The 23,166-nt window shown below is 25.0% G+C and overlaps 1 protein-coding gene across 2 annotated transcripts; it reads right to left on the reverse strand.

Annotated features, from left to right (window-relative positions):
* Positions 1-1,149: 1,149 nt before the first annotated feature.
* Positions 1,150-22,843, reverse strand: LOC129975039 (solute carrier family 25 member 36-A-like). 2 transcript variants are annotated; one of them, XM_056087910.1, is made up of 8 exons: positions 22,671-22,843; positions 20,036-20,263; positions 17,746-17,820; positions 12,110-12,187; positions 10,731-10,831; positions 8,545-8,611; positions 5,524-5,798; positions 1,150-2,382 (listed from the first exon to the last, which is right to left on the reverse strand). In XM_056087910.1, exons 1-8 carry the CDS (start codon positions 22,709-22,711, stop codon positions 2,129-2,131), a joined length of 1,119 nt encoding a protein of 372 aa, XP_055943885.1. In that variant the 5' UTR covers positions 22,712-22,843; the 3' UTR covers positions 1,150-2,128. The 2 variants fall into 2 exon arrangements, with proteins under 2 accessions (XP_055943885.1, XP_055943886.1); XM_056087911.1 differs by lacking the exon at positions 17,746-17,820 and having other exon boundaries at positions 22,671-22,841.
* Between the last annotated feature and the right edge of the window lie 323 nt (positions 22,844-23,166).

Genomic DNA, 23,166 nt, shown 5'->3' on the forward strand with positions numbered 1-23,166 from the left:
CTATTTTTTAAGTATTATTATTTTGAATTGCAAGCAAGTCAATGAGAAAATACTAGTATTTATTTAAGATAATGCTGTCATTAAATTGTCAAATCTTGTTTACACTTTCTGTAATCTTTTATCATTAGACATTTGACCTGAAATGCCTTGCAAACAAGAAAGGTGAGGAAATAAATGCTTTATAGAATAAGGATAAGTACATAAATCAATCCATAATTAATCTATGTTGCTTTAAAATAATTCATCGCAAATAACATTTTTTTCTGATGTCAAACTTGAATTTTAATTGCTCAAATTTTAAGATGACTCTTTTAACTAGGGAAATTTTGAAATTATATTAGATGCACATAGTTCTTATTTAGACTTAATACATTTATGTATTGCAAACCTAATTTTTTTAACAGACCAATCTTAAAATTTATTGACAATGTCATTTATTTATATAATTTTTAATAGACTGGATTATTAACTCAAGCACTATATCCTGCAAAATAAGTTTTTAAATGTTTCAACTATTATATTAATCATTTTTCTCACTGTGTATTTTAATAAATAAAATTAATCCAGAATTATAGATCACAAATTATTGATAATTAAATGAAACAAATAAAATGAGCATGTTGCTTAGAAAGTTTCAGTAACTGAGTTTGAACTTATAAAGAAATCAGCTAGAAACTATTAATACAATTAATTTGTGCAGAAAATTAAGACCAAATGCTTGTATTAATGACAATTATGAATCCAAATAGCAAAAATTACAAGCCCAATGCAATTAGAAATTAATACTTGAATAGTTTTTGCAATTTAATATATAAATTTAAATATTCTAGCAAATAAAAATATAGAATCTATCTTATAAAGTAGGAATTTGTGAAAATTACATTATTTTTCTCCCAAATAAAAAAACTTCTGATAATTATAATTCATAAAATGAAATATATATATATATATATATATATATATATATAGAATGAAACTTTAATATGCAGTATATTCTTTTAGTAAATTTTGTTTCATTGTGTCTAAAACAACCAAAAGTATATCTGAAATTAAAATTTGAACATTAGTCAGACAAATAAATCTAAATGCTATAAATTCATATGTTTAAAATGATATACTGCAAAAAATAATAAGTGAGCACTTCCGAAATCTAAACAATTCTTTTTATTTCTTTAAATATCTGTACACTATACAAAAGGACTAAATCCTTTAAGCTCTATATTACATAAATATATACATTTTTAAAGGAAGTTTTAGTAAATGACAAATTGAGAACAAAATAACTTTTTTTACATCAAACTTAATGGGTAAAAACATTTCTTCTTTCATTTTGATTTTCTTCAATCAAAATGCAGTAAAGAGAACATTTTTAATAACAAATAAATAACTGAAATATATTTACTCAAAAGTTTCATTCAATTTAGTTATGAAAAAAATTATCCTCTTGCTGGTTAAAAAAAAAAAAAAACTTAATAGATATTTTTTTTTCTGAAGAAATTCTAGGATTCAGAATGGAAAATTTTATCTACAAGATAAATTAAATCAATCTAATTTGAATATTATATTTAAAGACAGTTTCACATTTATTGTAATCCAAATGTAATTTGTATTTCATTTCATTACTTTTAACAATTTAAAGAGCATAACACAATGTTCATATAGTTTGTACGACTAGAAAAAATAAACTATTACATACATTCAATATATAAAAATAACTTTAAACATTTATATATGTACACAGGACATTCATAACAAGCACCAAACAAACTGCAGTTCATTTATCACAACGCAGTATTTTATACAGATTGATATCATCCAATTCCAGCTATTTTTAAATGTCAAAAACTTCAAGATATTAAAAGAAAAAAACTTTCAATTTATTTTTGCAAATGCATATGCCTAAAAAAGGAGACTTAAAATACTACTCTAAATAGATTTATAAATACCTTAATGTATTTATTGACTTATATACAAGAACATTGTAAAAATGTCATCTTGTATAGTATATATTGAATTCATGATTGATGACAATGCATATGGAACATAGATGATATGATAAACTCTATATACAAAAAACATTATGATAGTTAACTACCAAGTTCAATTTTTCTCAACTAGGACTCATTCCTTAGTAGGTTTCTTCATCTTTGCACATTTGTATAGCAGGCACTGCAGGAACTGTACAGGGGTAATTAGTAAGCAAGTAAACAACTGCTTCATAGGTCGCCATCATGATGGCTGTATTAGGAATTTGGCGAACCAGTTGTGTGGCTAAGCCACGATAAAGCCCATGATGTCCTTCTTCTTTAAATACCAAGCACAGAGTTTGAAAGAATGATTTGTATTTGTCACCCACTTGGCGTAATCTTGTTCGTACCACCTCTGAAATTTAAACAGAAAATCAGTGAATTCACATCACATGTCAATTAAATAATTTTGTTTCTCACTAGGTAAGTACAAGTAATTACGATTTTAATGTTTTTCCAAAACATAAAATAATATGAAATTTTAAATAATATCTATTGTACATTTGAAATGACTAATTTTTTAAAAAAATGGTTATATTTCTATGACTTGTAACCTCTAATTCCTAAAAAAACACTACACAGCAATAAAGCAGCATCAACAGCATAACTAGAATGGGACAAACACCCTAGGTGCCATTACCAGAAAGTGCAAAATTTTGAAATAAATTATTTTAATTTAATAAGTAATTTTATTATTGCCAAGAACTTTTTCTATTTATTCCATTATCTAGGTTAATTCTCAAACTACTACGCAAACATCATTTCTGACAGACAAACGAACCATGAATGTTTGAAAATATATTTGCCTTTGCTTTTATCAATAAAAAAATATCTACATCATACATATAAACAAATCATGCCAATAGTATATGATAAACTAGGTAAAAACATAACATGAAATTGGACTTTAAGCTCTTTAAGCTCGAAAAATCATTTCTGCTCACTAAACATTCTCATCCATCAGCAGAAAAAGAAATGTCTAATAGATCACTTAGAATTCATTATCAATTGAACCATATAAGAAGAACTGGTGATAAATTTCATAAATAACAAAAGTGGCAGGTATAAAAGTTATTAGAAAAAAAACCACTTCTGTTTAATAGAAGAAGTACTGAAAGGGAAAAGAGTTATTAATTGGATACTTTCCCTATTTTTTGAATTGAAATGAATTTATTTCATAGTAAATTCATGTCAGATAAACTAAGAAATCTTAGCACTTCCCCAATCCCCTCAATATTAGCTTAGTATATTATATTAGTAGTGCGTATGAAAATAAACCTTTCAAAATAGCCTTTGAGATGTGTTATTTTTTATATTTTTTTAATGTACTTCAAATATCCAGATAACTGTTTTTCATTGAGTTCATTTGCTCAATATTCAATACCAAAATTCAAACTAAAAATTTGTCACTAAGCTTAAATAAATTAAGGATATTATGAATTTTTATGAAATTCATGTCCATTCTGAAATTATGTTATTTTAGATGAGTTCTTTGGTTAATTATTTTATGTCAATAACTATGCATGAATGGTTAAAAATAACAATAGTTTCTGAAATTATGAAAATATCCTACATGGTTTATGTAATTTAATATGTATGAGATGAAAAATCTAATCTTGAAATAAAAATTACTATGCTTAAGACAAGGAAGAATTCTTCATTCCAATACCAAAAATTACTTGCTAGCCTCATTGCTTAAGTAAAACTCCTCATTTAAGAAATTATCTGAGATACCATAACCTTTGTCAACAGAAAGAAAAAAAAAATCTTGAACGGTTAGGTGAAGTGTAAAAAAAAAAGAAAAAAAAAAAAAAAGGTCTGAATTAAATTTCAACAACTGTTTCAAATCATACATGAAAGTTTTTTTTTCCTTAAATAGTTAAAATTGGAGAGAAATTGCACAACTAAAAATATCATTGGAAAAATGAGAGTTAGAACTTAAACTTGATGTTAAAATTTTGAATTTTAAGCATTACAGTTGACAATTATTTTTGTGTGAGATATTTTCAAAACTTATTACTAACCATTGAAATTCTACTTCATTTCTGATTAGTTAAATTTAATTCAAATATTTAAGATGCATTGACCAACTGTTGAGCCTTATTAGTTAAAAAAAAGTTGCATATATAATTATTTAGACTTCACTTCAAATCCCATCTACATAACTTTTTTTTCGAAAAGAGGTGGGGAGGGTAATATAAGGATTGCAATTAAAGGACTCGAATAGAGAACTGTTTTGACATTTGCTTTGGGCAACATTTTATATAATCACACTTCAAGGCACCATTCATTATGAAAACAGTAACTCTCAAATTTATTATATTCTCAAGAAATCTCAAGACGAGACCAAATACCACTTCAAATAAAATTATTAAATAATGTACTACCAATAAGCTTATCTATTTAATTGTGCATCAATTATTTGTAAATATCTAACATAATTTCAAATAAAAATTATTTAAATATGTAAACCATTTTTGAGAGAGAGATCTCGTATGTTTATTTGTAACATATTTTAAAAAATTGGACATGATGAGGACTTAAAGTAAAAAAGATAAAAGAAATCTGAACTTCTTAAACTAATAAATTATGCCAAATATAAACAGTCATAAATAAAATAAATATTATTAACTGCACAATAAAATGAATAAATTTACACAAAACATGCTCAAGATATTAAAAATATAAAAAAATAATTAGATAAAGAAAATATTCAATCTCAAGAATGACAAAATTTAATTCCAAAAATGTGTTTATAAGAAATTTGTCTCGTCTCAAAAATATAGTCAAATATAAGATACAATATAATTTAATATCTAAATTAAGCAAATTAAAAAACAAATATATTTAGACAGATGTAAAAACAAAAGTGCTGAAGTTTACTATGTTATGCAAAAGTGTTCCAGTTTGTTTAGAGCTGGTATCAACTCTTTGATACACAACTGCATTACTTTAAGAAAACGAAATGTAGAAAGTTTCTGCATCGAGCATCAATAATGAAAAAATAAATAAAGCATAGGTTAAAATTAACAATTTGAGAAAAGAATGATCAAGAACTAATTCCTGGTGGGAATCAGAGCAAACTTTGACACAAAATATTATAATTATAATAAGAGCATGGATTCTGCTACGATGCTATTCATCATTAATATGAAAATTAAATTAATATGTGCACTGGTAAAATAAGCTATGTCAAACAACAATTATTATGCCATACCATCAATTAAAAAAGAATATTTTTAAGTTGTACTGAAATCAAATGTAAATAATAAATTATTTATTTATTCTAAGTTACAAGATCATGCAAAATCAACTAACAGTATTATTAAGAATGATTATGACATTATAACAGTATTAAAGACATTAAAAAGTTTAGTATCTTAAAGACTTTCACATTAAATACTCAATGGACACCCATAACGTCTAGATATACCGTTAGCGAGCATAATCCTGATAAAAATGAAATTGAAGAGCAATACAACATAACTAAACTTACCATGAGGATATGCTATGCATGAAGCACACGTTTTCGAAATTGCACCGGCACACATGAACTCAACAAAGTCTCTAGTTGACTTCCTGTCTGACTGGTAGGAGTTCTTGACTCGATTTTCTTTCAGCTTGGCTTTGATAAATTCATATATAACAAAATGAATTATAGTTTCTGAGATACCAAAATAGGAAGCAGTAATACCCTTGTAGAAGCCAAGGATCCCCTTGGAATTATAGATGTCTCTAATGCACTGAATGGTTGAAACGCTGCCGTAAGTCCTAAAATAATTATAATAATTTGTTTTAATTGTATTATTTGTTACATAAATATTACTGACTTTTCAAATTTAATTGCATGAATAATCGGAATATTATTTCTTAAACCATAAAACAATGCCCTTCAGAAGAGTGAGCCATAAAATCTAATTCACAAGCAGATAATAATCAAATGGTAAATTAGCACTTTCAATTGCAACTGGCATTTAGAAACAAAACGAATGTGCATGCAATTATTCAATAATGTGACACAAGTTAATAAACATGAATAAATATTTCATGAATATTAATATAAAAATGCAACTGAATTTTAAAAATCATCTACAATATACCAAACTTGGATAAAAAGAAAATCCTTAACTTAAAACAATTTTTCATAAAAACAACATTTCAAAAAAACTTAACATTTTTATTTTATTTTGAAGATTATTAACATCACAATCAGCAAATTTTGAATAACTGCAAGGATCATGAAATTAAGCAGTCAGAGTATAATGCAACTTTTTTTTTATTTCACATAAACAAAAGATTCATTTGTTTATATTATCATAGTAAACATTTAACTTAAATTATCAGCTGGATTTTTTACAAAAGCAAAAGAGTTATATGTATATATATAAGAGAAAATGATAATTCTTTTAAATTAAATTACAGTTACCCGGTGTAGCAAAAATACAGCTGGATTGTTGTAAGCTATGATAAAATCTACTTTTCTAATATACATATAGTAATTCAAATAATGATCTTTGATAAAAAGCACCTTCAAAGCAACCCTTCAAATGGGTTGTGACTGATCAAAAGGCAAAAAAGAGGAAATCCAAAAATATGATACAAAACCACAAATGAAATAATCAATGTACAGAAAAAAAAATGATCAAAACTACAGCCTTATTAGTTTTTATATGCATTTCCAAATATTTACACAAGAATAAGAAATCAATAGCATTTAAACAAAGACACATAGTAAAGTTGTATTGATAGACAATAAAGGAAAATTTATATGTATGTAGAACAACAAATATAAAGGGAAAGCCAATATTTTATTGTAAATGTATCTCACTAGCATATTTTAGTAAATGTTACTTTCATGATTAATGGACATTTGTGGCATGTCTCCAAAGCATTATTTTTCTGTGCTTGTGTGGGCACGTGCTCATGTTTTTACAGGTCCAGGGGTGTTTGTGGGACCGCAAAAAATCCCCTGAAACTTTTACGGACTTACTACCGACATTTTGGAGTTTCAAGAAGGGGGGGGGAATGAAAAATTACAATTATGAAGTATTGAATGACCTACTTATAAAAGGTCAATGAATTACTTTTTTTTTTTGCAAAATTAATAACCATTAATTTTGCAAAATTAAGACCTTTGAACCCAGGTCACGTGATCGCACATCTGGTCGAACGAAGTCTCTCCCTTTTTTTTTCTGCCGCGCCTACTTGCCGAAAAGAATCCAGAAGAGAATGTCCGAGAACCGGGGGAATGAGTCATAACTCGCAATAAGGAAAGAACAAAAAAGAAGTTTTTTCCCCCTTTTCACGCATTATCACTGCCTTTGGAGAAAGAAAGGAAAAGTTTTCACCACACACACTGGCCTTGCGTTTTCTGCTTTCAAAGCAAACAAAATTACCCAGATCAAAATAAATAATTCATTATTATTCCAACTTCCTTTTGAACGACGATCCCCGGAATTTCCGGGTATTGAAGTTCAAAATCCCCGGAATTCCGGGGTTTCCCCGGAGCACAAACACCCCTGCAGGTCTTTTATTGAAAGGGCTCAACTTGAACTTTGCTATAGAGCTTCAGTCACACTGGTATAACAAGCAGTTTCATTTTTTTTTTTTTTTTTTTAATATAAGATTCAAACATACAAGAAATTATTGAGACGTGGGAAAACATTTTCTTTAGATGAATATTTCTCTAGAATTTGGGAGCTATATTTCTCTAGAATTTGGGAGCTCTGTCTACTATTTTCTTTGCGGCTTTCTTTCACATCAGCTTTTCCCTCAGAATTCACTGTTTGTCACTAAACACAAGATTTTTTTTTTTTTCTTCAATTAAGAGCCTTATTTTTTAGTTCCTTTTTTCTGAATTCATGTCTTTATAGAGCTTCTGTACATTTAATCTTTAAGATAATCTTTTCTTATACAAATAAATTTTAAAAAGTGGTAAAAGATAAGAAATTTTTTTAAAAAAAGCAAGAAATTATAAATTTGTTTTAAGTAGATTCTAAGAAAGATTTCCATTGCAAAATAATTTTTCTATTATAAGCTTACCTTTGACCTCGCTAAATAGTCTGTTAGTCCAGATTTTAAATCTAGACGGTTAATCTCGATTCAATTTTTTAACTACTAGCATTTATATATAAATATAAATATTATTAAAATATTGTCAATAAATTAAAAACACTTTTTTTTTTCAAAAAATAGGGGGAGGAGGGAGAGGTACAATTATTTTGACCAAGTCTCTGATATATTTACATATTACAAGCAAGCATTAGAAACTTGATAAAAATCTAAATTTTAAATAAAATGAGTTAAAATTCAATTATTTTTCATTCACTAAAGCAAATTGAACAATTTTGGAATAACAGGTAATACAGTAAATAAAGTTCCTAATTTTTATTTTTAAAAATATATGTCAATCTTCATTTAATTTTTGACAACATTTATCCTTTATTATCAATACAAAATTGGTTTATTTCTATTCAAAGAGAAAAAGGAAAAAAAGAAAAAGAAATGCAGTACTAACCTTTGATCTAATTGTAGGCGTGTTTTAACAAACCAGATGGGATTTGTTAATGAGCAAGACATGAAACCTAAAAAAAAGAAAGAGGAAAGAATACAATCATAAGAATCAAGTAAGATATTTACCTAAAAGAAATCTAATCATTTGTTCAAACATATTTTAAAAGAGATTACAATTTCAAACAATGACTTCTTTAATTAAATATTTCTACACCATTAAATTAAATACTTGTATACTTCAATTTACAATCAAACTATTGCCTACATTATTCTGATGATATTTCTAGCTAAAATTTAAACTGAAATAAACTTTAAATTTTTTTTATAAAATAAATTTGAAAAAATAACCCTCTTTTTCCATCTGATAAAATTATCATTCTATAATTCAACATTAAAACAATGTTTGATGCTTAGAAATAAAGTATTGCAGATTTTAAAATATTCAAGGAGGGGGGAGGGGATACACACACACATGAAAATAAATAATCCTTCAATTTTACACCATCATATTCAAACAATTTACTAAATTTTCTATGTTTCAATTTTATATATAATTTCAGATAATATTTTTGACGTAATTCCTGTTATATTTTTTTCCAAATTTCAATTACAAATACATATATCTGAAGTGATAAACTTTGTGATTTTACTTATCAAAGATGCAAATGTTCTCTTTTTGTTCATAAAACTGAATTCAAAAATTGAAATTTGGAATATATTTGCAAAAAATATAAACAGCAAATAAAAAAAAGCCAATAAAATAAAATCTTCGAATTTTTAATTTTGTTTCTGAAAGTGCTGATATAACTAACTATGGTGCAGGGGGGGGGATGAAATCCATTTCATTCTCATAATAGCTTTAATGTGTCTGCATTTGTAAATATTCAACATATTATTTTGGATATGAAAATGATTATTTTCATAAAATAGTTTATTGCTTTAAATAAATATGGTTATAAAACAGTTAATTTCAGAAATTTTTTAAATAATAATAATAATATAGTTTTACAATAAAAAATGGATCCCCCCCCTTCTGTTTAATTTATAACTCACTGCTGTAAATCCAATGAAATTTTTGAAAGCAATTCTTTTCCCATACCAAATGGTACTACTCATATTTAGACAAAGTTTAATTCAAATAATCAATTCATTAATAATTCTAAAAATAATATATTCTTTATGCAAAAGCAGAATATTTAAAAACACAAGTGCATAAAGAATGGATTGAAAAATTAATTACATAATTTCAGCCACACAAACATGAAACAAGTTCAGTTAAATGTGTAAAAACAACAAGTACTTTGTTCCTCAATCAAGTATACCCCTGTTCTGAAATAAACACTTAATTTTGCATATTTTTGTTCAAACAAGCATAGAATAAGAACCACTTTCAAAAATTTGGACAAGTAAAAAGATGTGATAGTCTTTACCAAAGCTATTTTTGTATTCTAAGTGTACTTTAAAAAAACTCAAATTTAGTTCTACGTTGCCTTTTCTTTTTATTCCAACTAGGATATTGCATTTTCATCTTATTTCATTGTTGGATATTCCCATAACAGGGAATGTTAATGAATGAGCAGTAAAATAAATGTCAACACTTCTAAAAAATATAAATTATCAATCTACATTTGATCACTTTAAAAGTGCATACTTTCATATTTCAGTGTACATGATTTTAAAATTAGATAATAAAATTATCTTAAATGTTAAATTAGTGATAGTAAAATGTATCTTAAAATGCATACTATGTTTTGGGATTTCCTTTTTATCTGTACTAAATTTTAAAGTATATAATGAAGTCAAAATATTTACAAATTATACAAGATGTTAAAAAAATATGAAGAAAACAGTTTTGATATAAAAAGAATATTTTTAATGGCATGAGTAAAGAAGGAAGTCAGCATTTACAGAACTTTTGACTAATCGTGTAGTTTTATCACTATTAAGTCATGTCATATTAGGCCAGAAAGTTGTGAGTCTACTATATATAATAATTTAGAACAGCTTGAGAATAAGCACTAACCCCTGCTTTAAAAGATAATACTCCCACATAATATTTATTAACAGATGAAAATGAATAGAAGGCGTATGGGTGATGACAGTCACAAAAGAATTAATAGAAAATTTTGAATAACACATAAAATTTAAAATTCCATTATTTAAATAATGAAAGAAATCAACAATACATACCAGCACTTGCAGCTGAACATATGTGAACAATAGGAGTATCTGGTGTTAACCTTTCATTACAAAAATTCTTTGTATGGGAATAGGTGCAGAAATATATGGCCCTAAAATAAAAGAAAATGGTTATTCAAAAGAGAAACCAAATAAATTACATATGAATAAATTATATAAATTTATAAGAATACAGTAAAAAATATAATCATAATTTTGAATAATATGTCTATATAATTTTGCATCATTTTTCACTATTAATTATAATTTAATAATGTTACACATAGTTATCTTTCTAGTACTGCATTCAAAAGTGTTTCATTAAAATAAAACCTATGCTGCATTGTTGAAATTCAATAATGCCAAACATATAAGCCCCCAAAAATTAAATGTTTGGAAATAATACAGAATAGACGAAAATATTAATACTCAAAAAAATTATTACTATTCTGATTAAAAAATTATTACTAAAAAATATTATACTGTAGTATCTTTTATAAACTATTCATGGTGTCTTTTTTATTAAATGTCAATATTATTCATAACGTGTCTAATTTTTCATTTTCTTAATAAAATTTTCTGTATAATAGACAGGCATTTTTAGTAAATATTTATAAGGCACTAGAAAATTTAATGAAAAAAGTAAAATTACAGCAGAGTCTAACCTGAGCACTATTCAAATTTTCAAAGATGAAATGATATTTTAAATATTTTCAAGGCACCAACTCAAGAAACTAGGGAATGTAAGAATTGTTTAATAGATTTCTTAAGAATTTTGAATTAAGAAGAGTTAGGATTTTTCTCCCCCAAACTATAAACATTGAAAAAGGATAATTTTTTAAAATGCAAATATCTATAACTAAACATTATATACAGTAATAAAATGCTATGATTTCAATCATGCATATATGCCATGATGTATCGTGAGAATATGAAATATAAGTTAAGCAGTCATAAAAAAAAAAATCAATTTCTCACTTCTCTCTTAAAAAAAAATAATAAGCTTCAAAAAATGCCAAAAGAGAAGATATAAAAAAATTTGCAGTTACATTTACTATTTTTTGCAAAATCATTCATTTACATTATTTGAGTATGATTTAGGTGACCCATGTATAGTAAAAATTGGTTACTGATATTGACATTGATATTGTACTTAAAAATAAAAATAATTAATATAAAAAAATAGGATCACGTTAATTCTTTTATTTTTTTAATATAAAGTTTTCATTCATTAGTAAAAATTGAAATGACTTGGAACATTATATTTCAAATCAGGATAAATACAAGGCATCCCTTTAAAAGTCAAAAATTGGAACAGATTTAAAAAAAAAAAAAAAAAAAAAAAAAAAAGTCTTTAAAGTTGAAAGGAAAGAGAAAGAATAAAAACTAACCTGGAAGGAGCAACACCAACAAGATTAGGGCCCAGACCCTTAAACAGAGCTTTAGCACCTTCAGTTTCAACAATGTGCCTGAAAGAAAAGAAATAGTTGCTTCACTCGTTCATACACACATAAAAATAAATATTCATAATTGGATTCTTTGGTTTAAGAACAATTTACATTGAAACCAATGAACTTTTCATGATTATTATGTCATGGTTTAAATTAAACCATTCAAAATAGAACAAACACATATTTGATAAAAATAAACATAGAATATAAACAGATAAACAGTATTTTCGCTTAGTTTTTCAGTAATATAAAATAAAAATGCTTATCTATGTGAGATAATAAATATCTACTCTTGCATTTTCAAGCAATAAAACACTTCAAACATTTCATCTGATTGTGCAATGCAAAAGTTAATACTTAAAAACTATTTTTGGAAACAAATTGCATAAGATTTGGACTTTTTATCAACCACTGTAATCAAAAGATCTGATAAGTCAACAGGGTTTGATTCAATTTTTTTTTTTAAATTCTTGCTATACAAGACATTTCATACATATAAAAACAAAGTTTATCAATGCAAGTATAATAATAAATGTTGAGCACTAATTGCCTTCTGAAAAAATAGAATAATTTATATATAAGATCATTTAATCAAACTAATCTAATCATAATTTTATTTATTTTTTGATAAATACAAAAATATAAGAATTATTTAAAACTTATAAATTGTTGGATAACAGGAAGTAGCAGCTTTAAAATTTTTATGAGCTTATAAATTTTAAAAATATTCCTGCATGTTATTTAACTGATGCAATATCCCAGTATTTATTTATATTCTTAAAATTTTTCTTTGTCTTTTGAATTAATTTAATTATGCATAATAAATTATAATAAACCATTACATTTTAATTTAGCCTAAATACAAAACCAAGCTAAAAATCCAAATTAGCAGCAGCAAATAATATCCGAGTTTTCTGGAAATTCCAGTAGAATTTCAAATGCCTCATTTAACAAGATTTTTTTTTCAATTTTTATAACTCAAAAGGACTTTTTAAGAATAAATTAATAAAAAAAAAGAACTATTTTAGAACACCTTATTTTATACTCCTCAGCTCTAATATGATTAACCCTAAAATGGTATTTTTGAACCCTCATTCCAAATAAAAATTTGTTGTTTCTAGAAGAAAGTACCCAGTTTATAGTATTGCTATCTATGGAACACATACATAGGGTATTGTCTATTCTCTCCAGCTCATCAAATGATTTATAAAATCTTATATTGATTCTGCATTAAAATAAAAGAGATGTAACATAGTTAATCTGCTTTCATGTTTCCACTCAGAGTAAATGAAAGAGAAATTAGAGTCCATGTTTCCCTTATGTAACCTTGGAACACTAATATCATGGGAATTAAAGATATATATTTCAATGATTACATTTATTTAGCAAAATTATATAATATTATATATGTTACATTATATAATCTAGGAAGTTTTTATCTTCTCTCAGAAAAAATATTAAAACTTGAGACCTTTACAATTACAGAGATTACAGAAAACAACAGTGTAATGATTATTAGATAACAACTAAATTCTAATGATGATAACACTTATTTTTTATTATAGAATCTTACCAAGAAGTATTTAATAGATAACCTTTATATATAAACTTTAATTCCTTTTGCTTTCTCTTAAGCCAGGACTTTTTTTAAAAAAATATAACATTCTAAATTTATCAAGTTAAAAATGTTTTTTCCTTTTATAAATTTTTGGAATTTACTTATTTTTTTTATTCCTAATACTGCGATTATTTAAATTTTTTCATGTTATTTTTATAAGAATACATAAGTGCATTTATCGTTATATTATGCTATAAATGCTTTACTAAAGTATTCTTTCTATAATGTTTATGAAGTTTTTCTTTACAAACAAAAATAGAAAACTGATTTTTAAATCTATAACACTAGAGGAATAACAGTAAAATAATTAGTTACCCACATCATAAAGGAACTACTTTTTGAGTGGAAGTCAAACTGATTACATGTTATTAAGAAAGGTATACACAGTGATGTTATCATTCCAATGGTGAACGCCAATATATGCCAGAATTAAAGTTGGCATTCTATACATAACAAAATTCAGATTCAGAACTACACAATTTGGCACAAGCACATTCTTAATGCCCAAGTGTGTTAATTTTGAAAAACTTCATTATATTCTTAACATTAAAAAAAAAAAAAAAAAAAAAAAAAAAAAAGATCTTTACATTGTCTAAAATCTAGAAAATTATTTTCTACTGATACTGTTTGCATACTGTATGATATATAAACTGTTTTTGAAATGTTTTTATCCATACCTTTTCATTTTAGGTATGATCAAATCAAGAGATTGAGTCAATAAGGTTATAATATTATTTAAATGAAAACTTTCATTTTTGTTGATTAATTTTTACTAAATTTTTCTGAATTTCACAGATACTCATTGTTTATCTTAAGATTCTCTGAACTGCACATTCTTTTGGAAAATACTTTGATTCTTCAACTCTATCTTTTGTCTTTTATAAATAATTGTTCCTTTGAGTCAGTAATTTAAGATAATAAATAAACAATCAATTACTAAATATGCAAAACTTCTTTAAAGGCTGATAAATTTAGTAGTTATTATAAATATTGAAAGTGAACTAACTGGCCACAAAGGTGCATATTAACACTGGTTATTTCTTTTAAAAACTGAGATAAAGTTCAAAAAATCGCGTTTAATAATGTTTTTTATAATAAGAATGTTTTCTAAACTTTAATTATTCTTCATTAAAACTTTATAATTTACACAGAAAAAAAAACAAATATGCAGTTACTAGAAAGCTAAAATAAGTTATGATTAAATGCATTTTCAACAAATTTGTAAGCATAAAAAGCTAAGTTAACATGAAGTAACTATGCATGCAATGCAATGGCACTGTTTGAAATAAAAATAAAAATATTTATTTTTCATGTTAAAAAAATCAGAAGAGACAAAATTCTACTCTTTAAAAATCAAACTTTCACACTCAACGCTCACATACTTTATTCATTTATCAAAAGAAAATGATCATCACAATTCTCTACAAAAGTTGAAAACATATTTAATAAATGCCTTTTTTTTTTTTTTTTTTTTAATTTTGGAAAATCTTTTATTACATGAGAACAAAATTTAATGGTGATGGTCTGGAGTTAAAAAGTTTCAAACAATCAACTGGTTCACCCAATAAATATATATAAAAAAAATCAGATTCCTGTATCTTATTAAAATTCCAACATATGCTATTAATTTCAGAAATTTGAAATTTTAGTTACATTTTATTAGAAATTATATAATTTAGACATGAATTACTAAAAATTTTTAATGTTACTCATTTCTTATAAACATTTAATTTAGCCACAGAAAACTGAACAACTGCTTTAAAATTATAAACTAAGCATTATTTCCTTACTTATTATTTTACTTTTTGAATTTAAAAAAACTCTTGCATAAATTTAACAAACTAACCATTTCATATATACTTCATAAATTTAACAAACTAACCATTTTAGAAGTAGAGAGAAATGAATGCACTCACCAAAAATATGAAATATATGATTTATACATACACACTTAAAGCATTATTAACAGAAAATGAAGTAAACCATTCATCTAAATAACCTTGAGCGAATACAAATAACTGTCGTTAGAAGTTTCTTTTTTTTCTTTTAAATATCTATTGAATACTATTGGTCGTCATTTCATTTGGGATTTGAATTAAAAGCCTGAAAATAAGAAGGAAATGGATGAGGAAGAACCTACCATGGTGAGAAAACTTACCAATTTTAGGCAGCGAAATATTAAAGGCAAATATTAAGTAAGAGTATGATCCATCACACACAAGCCTGCCCGGAGACGCTTTGTTAACATCTCCCACCTGATTTAAACAAACACAGATGACAGGACACATGCAACATATCAACTCTGAATATTCTCGAAATATTATGCAATTGGAAAAATTTTGCCAAAAATTAAAAATTTTGAATGATTTAAATTTAATTTATGAGCCAATTTTAGATGAGAAAGATATACTCTACCAAAGCATCTCAGGAAACAATTTCTGTTAATCACATTGCTTCTGTTTATCATGAAATATATTTCATTAATTTTATCAGACATTTTTTTAAAAAAACACCAAAAACAAAATATAAGACAGTGATAAGCAGAAACTAATTGTTGACACAGAAAAAATACATATTTAATGAACTATAAAATTTACAGAAAATTATTAGTTAAATTATTCTGTAAATTCTGTATAAAATGTTTTAAAATTTATTTTAAAAATCTTAAAATTATGAAAAATGATAAAAAAAATCAATTATTAAAAATAAACAAAGATGTAAGATTTGATTTGCCACCTGAGTGCAAACTGGTAAAGCATAGCAAATCTATGTATTCAATTACTTGTAAATTTTATTCAAAAATAATAGTACAAAATGGATGTATTGAATTTTAAACAATTGAGTATCTTAACATTTCATTTAACTTAAACTACTTACTTTTAGAAATACTAAATGCCCATACTATATTAAATTCACATTTCATGTATAATGCTGATTTTAAACTCCAAATAACAAAAGTGGATTTCTAACAAACAATTTTATGTTATTATGATACTCATCATATTATTACATGTAATTACTGAAAAAAATATGAATCAAATTTAAGAACTGACATTTATTCACAGTTTAAATTCATATTCTTAGTAATATTATAATGTCCACTTCAAAAAGTTTTATAACAGTGCAATAAATATTAGAAATGTTATAAAAATACTCCAATAATGAGCTTATACTATGTAATGTTCTCTACATTAATTTGATTATAAAAATATTTTGAATTTATACTTCTCAAAAATAAAAAACAGTGAAATAGAAAAATCACACAATTGTTCTTAAGAACTCAATACATCCACCACAGTAAGAGATATATAAACAGTGGCTATTTGTATCTTAAGTTAGCCATATATTTTATAAGTCTAATTTTAAAGGAATTTGGGGGGCCAGCAATTCATGTCAATTTAATAGTTCTAGTTTAATAATAGTAATTAAAAAATATTCATTTTATTGTTTTAAACGAGTTTCTTATTTTTGTAGAAAAATAATAATTTTATAGATGTTCTGAAATGTTTAACTTAAGATGGGGAAGGGGGGGGGGGGATAGTTTCACACATAATTAAAATTAGCTACAAGGCAATATAGTGAGGGAAGTAGTATCTGTTACTAAAATTTCAATTAAAGAAATAGATAAAACATTCCTATTTTTAGAAATATAACTATTAAGAAAATACTTCATAATTTATTTAAGTAGATACTTCATTATTTTACTTCAAATTTTATTAAGTTTATACCAAACATGGTTAAATTAAATGAAAGAAAAGAATAATTTCATCATAATTTCCACATTAAATACATATAAATTTAAAAATCATTTTATTAAATTGAATGCTTGTGTATAGCATTAATAATCTTTAATTATTCTCAAAATAAATTAATAATTAGGAATGTTAGTTCAGTGGAAATACAACTAGTATAAATAATTTTTACGAGAAAGTTATTAATGGTTTTATATATTTTATACCTAAAATATTGCAATAGATGACACAGTGGTAGAAAACATCTCAAACTTAACTCATTTTGACCCAGTGAATGAAGCCTAAAAAATAAAAAGAAGCACTATTTGGGAAAAGCAGGTTTGGCAATGATTATGGGCTCAAAATATATAACCACCTCAGAACTATATTTAGACAAAACTTAGTGTATTTAAAAAAATATTTAAGTGCTTTTAAATTTTCATATACCATTAATATCAAACCAAAATTTACAAATAAAGGTATTTTACATTAAGTATGTGTAAATAAGTTCTAAGGTCGAGAGAAATATAGCCACTCATAATGGATATTGCAAGCAAGCAGTTAGAAAATGTCATAAAAATAGATGGATATATTCAAAGGATTAAGAAAAACATGCTAAAAGTTGGAATATTTCAAGTAAATTTATAGTAATCAGTCAATGGTTAATGCAGAATCAGAGGTAAAATCTCATGAATTAAGAAAGTTTAATATCAACTTCCTTTTACTAAACAGTCAACTGATTAAGAAAGAAGAATTTAGTTATCATATAATATATAGTTTTTAAAAAAGAAATCAATAAATCCCTAATTTAATAAAATCATACAGTTTCATTTTTTTCTTCAGTAGAAAAAATAAATGGCAATTGAAAACAGTTTATTTTAACTCAAATTTTATTTTATAAAATATAAGTTTCAGTTCATAGTCAATTTTAATTTACTTTACAAATAATACATAAAGATAAATTATCAGCAATTAATTAATTGAAAGCATGTTGAAATTTGATGTAAAACAAAAGAGGAAAAGACAAATTATCCAAAAAAAAGTTTATTAAGAATTAGAAAGTATTAAAAATTAATAAAGAATTTATTCACTGATTTGTTTAAAAAAAATTAGGATATTATAAAAAACATATTAACAGAAAGAGCTTAAAATATTTTAAAGAAAAACAGAGAATCTTATAACCTTGTTACTTAGTAATTGCAAAAGAAAACTATTCTATCATTTCAATAGAGAGAAAAATATCCCTTTTAATTAGAATAAATTGTACCAGAAATTAAATCACAATTACAAATTAGAATATTAAAAAATACTTCAATAAAGATTCAAGCTAAAATTTAATAATATTTAAATAGTTCTAAAATTTATTTTCTAAAGAGAATAGTTTATTACCATACTGAGCATTTAATACTCATTAATCAGGAATACCCATCTTAAAAATGCATTAACTATTAAAAAAAACTTTTTTATAAATTATGCATGTATTCTCTAGAATAACTAAACATTGTACACTTATCAAAAAGCAAAAATAAATCAAACAGCATGTAAAAAATGCATCATGTACTACATAAAAGAAATACAGTTAATTTAATTTAGGAACACACTATAAGAAATACAAAATAAAATTATTTCATAAAATGGAGAATAAATCTCTCTTCACATTTTTTTTATTATTTTTTTTTTTCATATTTTAAGTTTTTACAGATATTAATTTCTTGATCACTTGGTTCTTTAATTAATTATAATTCACAAAATAGTCATGAAATTTAATTACAATCATTTTTCTCAGATTTAAAGGAAATTCTATAAGTAATCAGAATAAGCTAATTTCCATAATACGATATTTAAAATCCATTATTAAAACTATAATTTACAATTATTTGTAGGCAATAGCCCTTTTCATTCAAATGAAAAAAAAAAAATTTAATATATTAGCAAGACATTACCACAACATAAATAGTAAGATGGGAGCATAAAAACAAATATCTAACACATGGAAATCATTCTTTTACAGATAGATGTATTCAGATATATTCCAGTTAAAAAGTAGAATAGAGTAAAATTTTTAATGTTTTAAGTTCCAGAAATGAAAGCAAATGTAACATATAATCTAATCCACTAATTTCAGAGAACTGTTGATTCAGGAAATATTTCATATGCCACACCAACCACTTCCAAATTTACTTTGAATCAAATCATTCTAACAGAATTTGTATGATTTACAGATACAAATGATCTGTTCACAATATTAATTAAAATCAGATTTTTACTGTACAGCAATTTAAAAAAGCATTTTGATACAAGTTTTAAGAGAAGTAAGATGATAGTACAGAACATCAAAAATAGATATAATCAGACAAAATTTTTAATAAATGTATTCAAATTTAAAAGCAATGCACACAGAAAAAATAAATATAATAGGACAAAATATGAAACAATTCTTACCTATGAAAAATCACGCCTAATTAAACAAATAAAGAAATTTATACAATAAATTAAGAAAATGAGGATTACACTTACTTAAGACACCTCCAAATACCAATGGTGGGTTGCCTCGAAACAACTTCGGAAGAAATCACGGGTGAAAATCTTTCATAAGTGGCACAATTGCAAAATTCAAAACGAGGCAAAGATGAGACAGGCGCTTGATGGCTAGCAGCTGATCCAAAATTAGCAACTGATGACTGCAACCTTGTCTTGACAACTTCCAGAGGACAAGTAGCTATAGCACCAGCTGTTCCACCGAGGCTGCAAATAAATAAAGATAAAAATATTCAGCTAAACTGAACATTTTATTGTTATATATAATTAAATTCTGTCAATCACAATTTGATAGATAATGATAATAAATAATAAAGATTTTCTAACAGTGCTTATATTTCCTTCTGTTTAAATTTCTATTTTTTTTTTTTTTTTTTTTTTTATAAATGTGATAGTATAAAATTTTCATCAATTTGCAACAAACTTCATTACATATATGAAAATTTATCTTTGCATTTAAATTAATGGTAACAAACTAAATAAAAAGTAATTTCACTATACATGGATACCAACAGTATAACTAAATTATATGTGCTCTCAAGCTAAAGTTTCAGAACTGTATCAGATACAGATTTCAGCCTATGATTTTTGAAAGTAACAGGATAGCCAATTATAACAAATGACATTAGCCTAGTTGCAAAATAAATAAATTTGTAAGAAATACAAATCTTATTAGTTATAAAATAAATAAATAAAAGAATAATTACTTTTTAACACCATATTAGAATATTAATTATTCATTTAACTGATTGTGTCATATTCCTGTAAAATAACAATTTTTAATTTTATATTTGTATGAGTCATTATTTCCTTAAAATTTACCATAGCAATTAAATGTTTTTATTAACTAACTAATAATAACAGATAATTTTTCAAGTATTTTATTAAGTCACTTTTATGCATTAAAAAGAAATGAAAACATATTGATTAAAGAAGCTTTTAATAACACTGTTAGTTAATTTTATAAGACATAATTTAGAAAGAGTATGAAAATAATTACTTATTTATAATTTTAATTTACTAAAAATAATGATTTAAAAGACAAATAATATTTTATATTATTTTAACATTATTTTTGCTACAGAGTTCCAGCTATTTTGATGATTGTGCCACTCTAAACATTGATGATAGTGTTGTAAACTTAAAGAAGCTCCTTTTTAGATTTCAAACCAAAGCAAATCAATGCCATTGTAGAGCAAATATCTCTCCTTCTGACACTGGAAATATAATATCTATAAAAAAAACTAATTTTACTCTTGCTTTGAATTTAAAATACTTCTATTTAAATTTCTTTAATGTTAGAGAAAATTTCATTCACTTAGGAAATTAAATCTTTATGTGATCTTGGACAAACATTTTGTCCACTAAATTAAATTGCGCAGACATCTCAATTTTTACTACATTTTCCGAGATATAAAGAAATATCCAGAATTTTAATTAATTGTATCAACCTGCTCTATACAATTTAAAAATGAATTCTTTAATAATCTAGTTTCAGAAAAATGCTTCCCCGCTCAATATGGTTATCCAAATCAGATCAAGATGAATCAGCTAGAATGAAAACTAGTAAAAATTATAAAGAAATATATTAATATTTTTTTTTAATTCTTCGTGCTTTTTCTTTCTAAAAATATTGAAATGTTTCCAGAATTTTCTTTCATATTTGCTTTTTTTTTTTAATTTTTTATCCAAAACAGAAGTCAGTTTTAATCAATAGAATCATTTACAATCATGGAATATCTGAATATATTATGATTAAAACAAAAATAAAAAAAACTAATGCTTCTATTAAAACATGATTTTAATAACTTGTGGGTTAAAATCAACAGCTAAAAATTCTATAGAACTAATGAACAACAAAAAAAATATCTATAGCATTTAACATGAAGTACCATCATAAAAACTAGCTGTTGCTATCATAACTAATGCACTAGTTTTATTACTGTAATGGATTAATCGCTACTCTTAGCAGTAAAAGCTGTCATTCCTTAATGCTAGAGAAAGATAGTTAATAGATATCAATATGCTTCAGTGAACAAAGAAAAGTGAAAGAAGTACTAATGAAAAACAGTTTTTTGAGCCAAAACTATAGAAATGAAATTTCTTCGCGAATGAAAATGAGATTGCATCAGAGACTTGTTTCTATGAGTTGAATACTTGTATTCAGTGCACAATATATTTATATTTTTATTACCTTGAAGATAGCAATTAATTAATGACAAAAACTTAAATAGGTGATCATGCAGTTTAGTACATATTAAATAAAAGAATTTTGTAAAATCACACAAATAATTTTGTCCGAATTATATATACATATCTCAACAACTTTCATTTCTAGTAAAATAATAATTTTTATAACAATTCATTTTAATCGTACAATAAATGAAAATCGCAACTTTCAATAATTGTATATCTATTGTAATAAACTAACATTAGTTAAAACTGAAACATCTTCGATATGCTACGCTTTTAATCAAAAAGTAAACTGTGAATTCTAAAATGCAGAAATTACTGATTGGGTGCTAAAGTTGACATGGATGAGTTCTGATTTATTTATAATTGAAACAAAAGAATCAAGGTACAATAATTTGACGAGGAAAATATGATCCCTTACCCTCCAGCTACAAGATGAACAATAGTGTGATACTGCGACATGCCATCAATTGTGACACACTTGATTTAAAATATCTGATCTGTAGAAGACGTGAATCTCGGAGCCGAACGTGTTAGAATCCGATCGAAAATTGTTTAACGAATTACACACGCTTACTATACAGAGAAACGTAACACATTTCAGAGTAGGTTGCAAGAATCCAAAACTTCAGATGTAGCCAAAAAAGATAAGAATCTTCCGGCGAATATCGCCAAGGAATGCCGGAATCTTCCATTACAGATTTCCTAATATACAAAAACTGCCATTAAATACTTCTCTTTTTTTTTTTTTTTTGTTGTTTTTTTTTACCTATAACAGAAATTGTTAAATTCTTTCCTGTGATAATGCTTTCATTTTTTTTATGTGAAATTCAATGCTATTTAAAAGGAACCAATTTTTTATTTATATTATATGTTATTTTTATTCAATTATCTGCAGTTTTATGTTTTCTCTAAGA

The sequence above is a fragment of the Argiope bruennichi genome, chromosome 7, assembly GCF_947563725.1.
Source record: "Argiope bruennichi chromosome 7, qqArgBrue1.1, whole genome shotgun sequence".
In the NCBI taxonomy this organism is placed as follows: Eukaryota; Metazoa; Arthropoda; class Arachnida; order Araneae; family Araneidae; genus Argiope; species Argiope bruennichi.

Bases quoted from the DNA above. Each gene is read 5' to 3' on its own strand.
- LOC129975039 (XM_056087910.1), bottom strand. From the start codon at position 22,711: ATGTCGCAGTATCACACTATTGTTCATCTTGTAGCTGGAGG. The intron at 20,264-22,670 runs GTAAGGGATCAT...ATTTATTTGCAG, and splicing joins GTTCATCTTGTAGCTGGAGG to CCTCGGTGGAACAGCTGGTG. The intron at 2,383-5,523 runs GTAAGTTTAGTT...TTTAAATTTCAG, and splicing joins ATGCATAGCATATCCTCATG to AGGTGGTACGAACAAGATTA.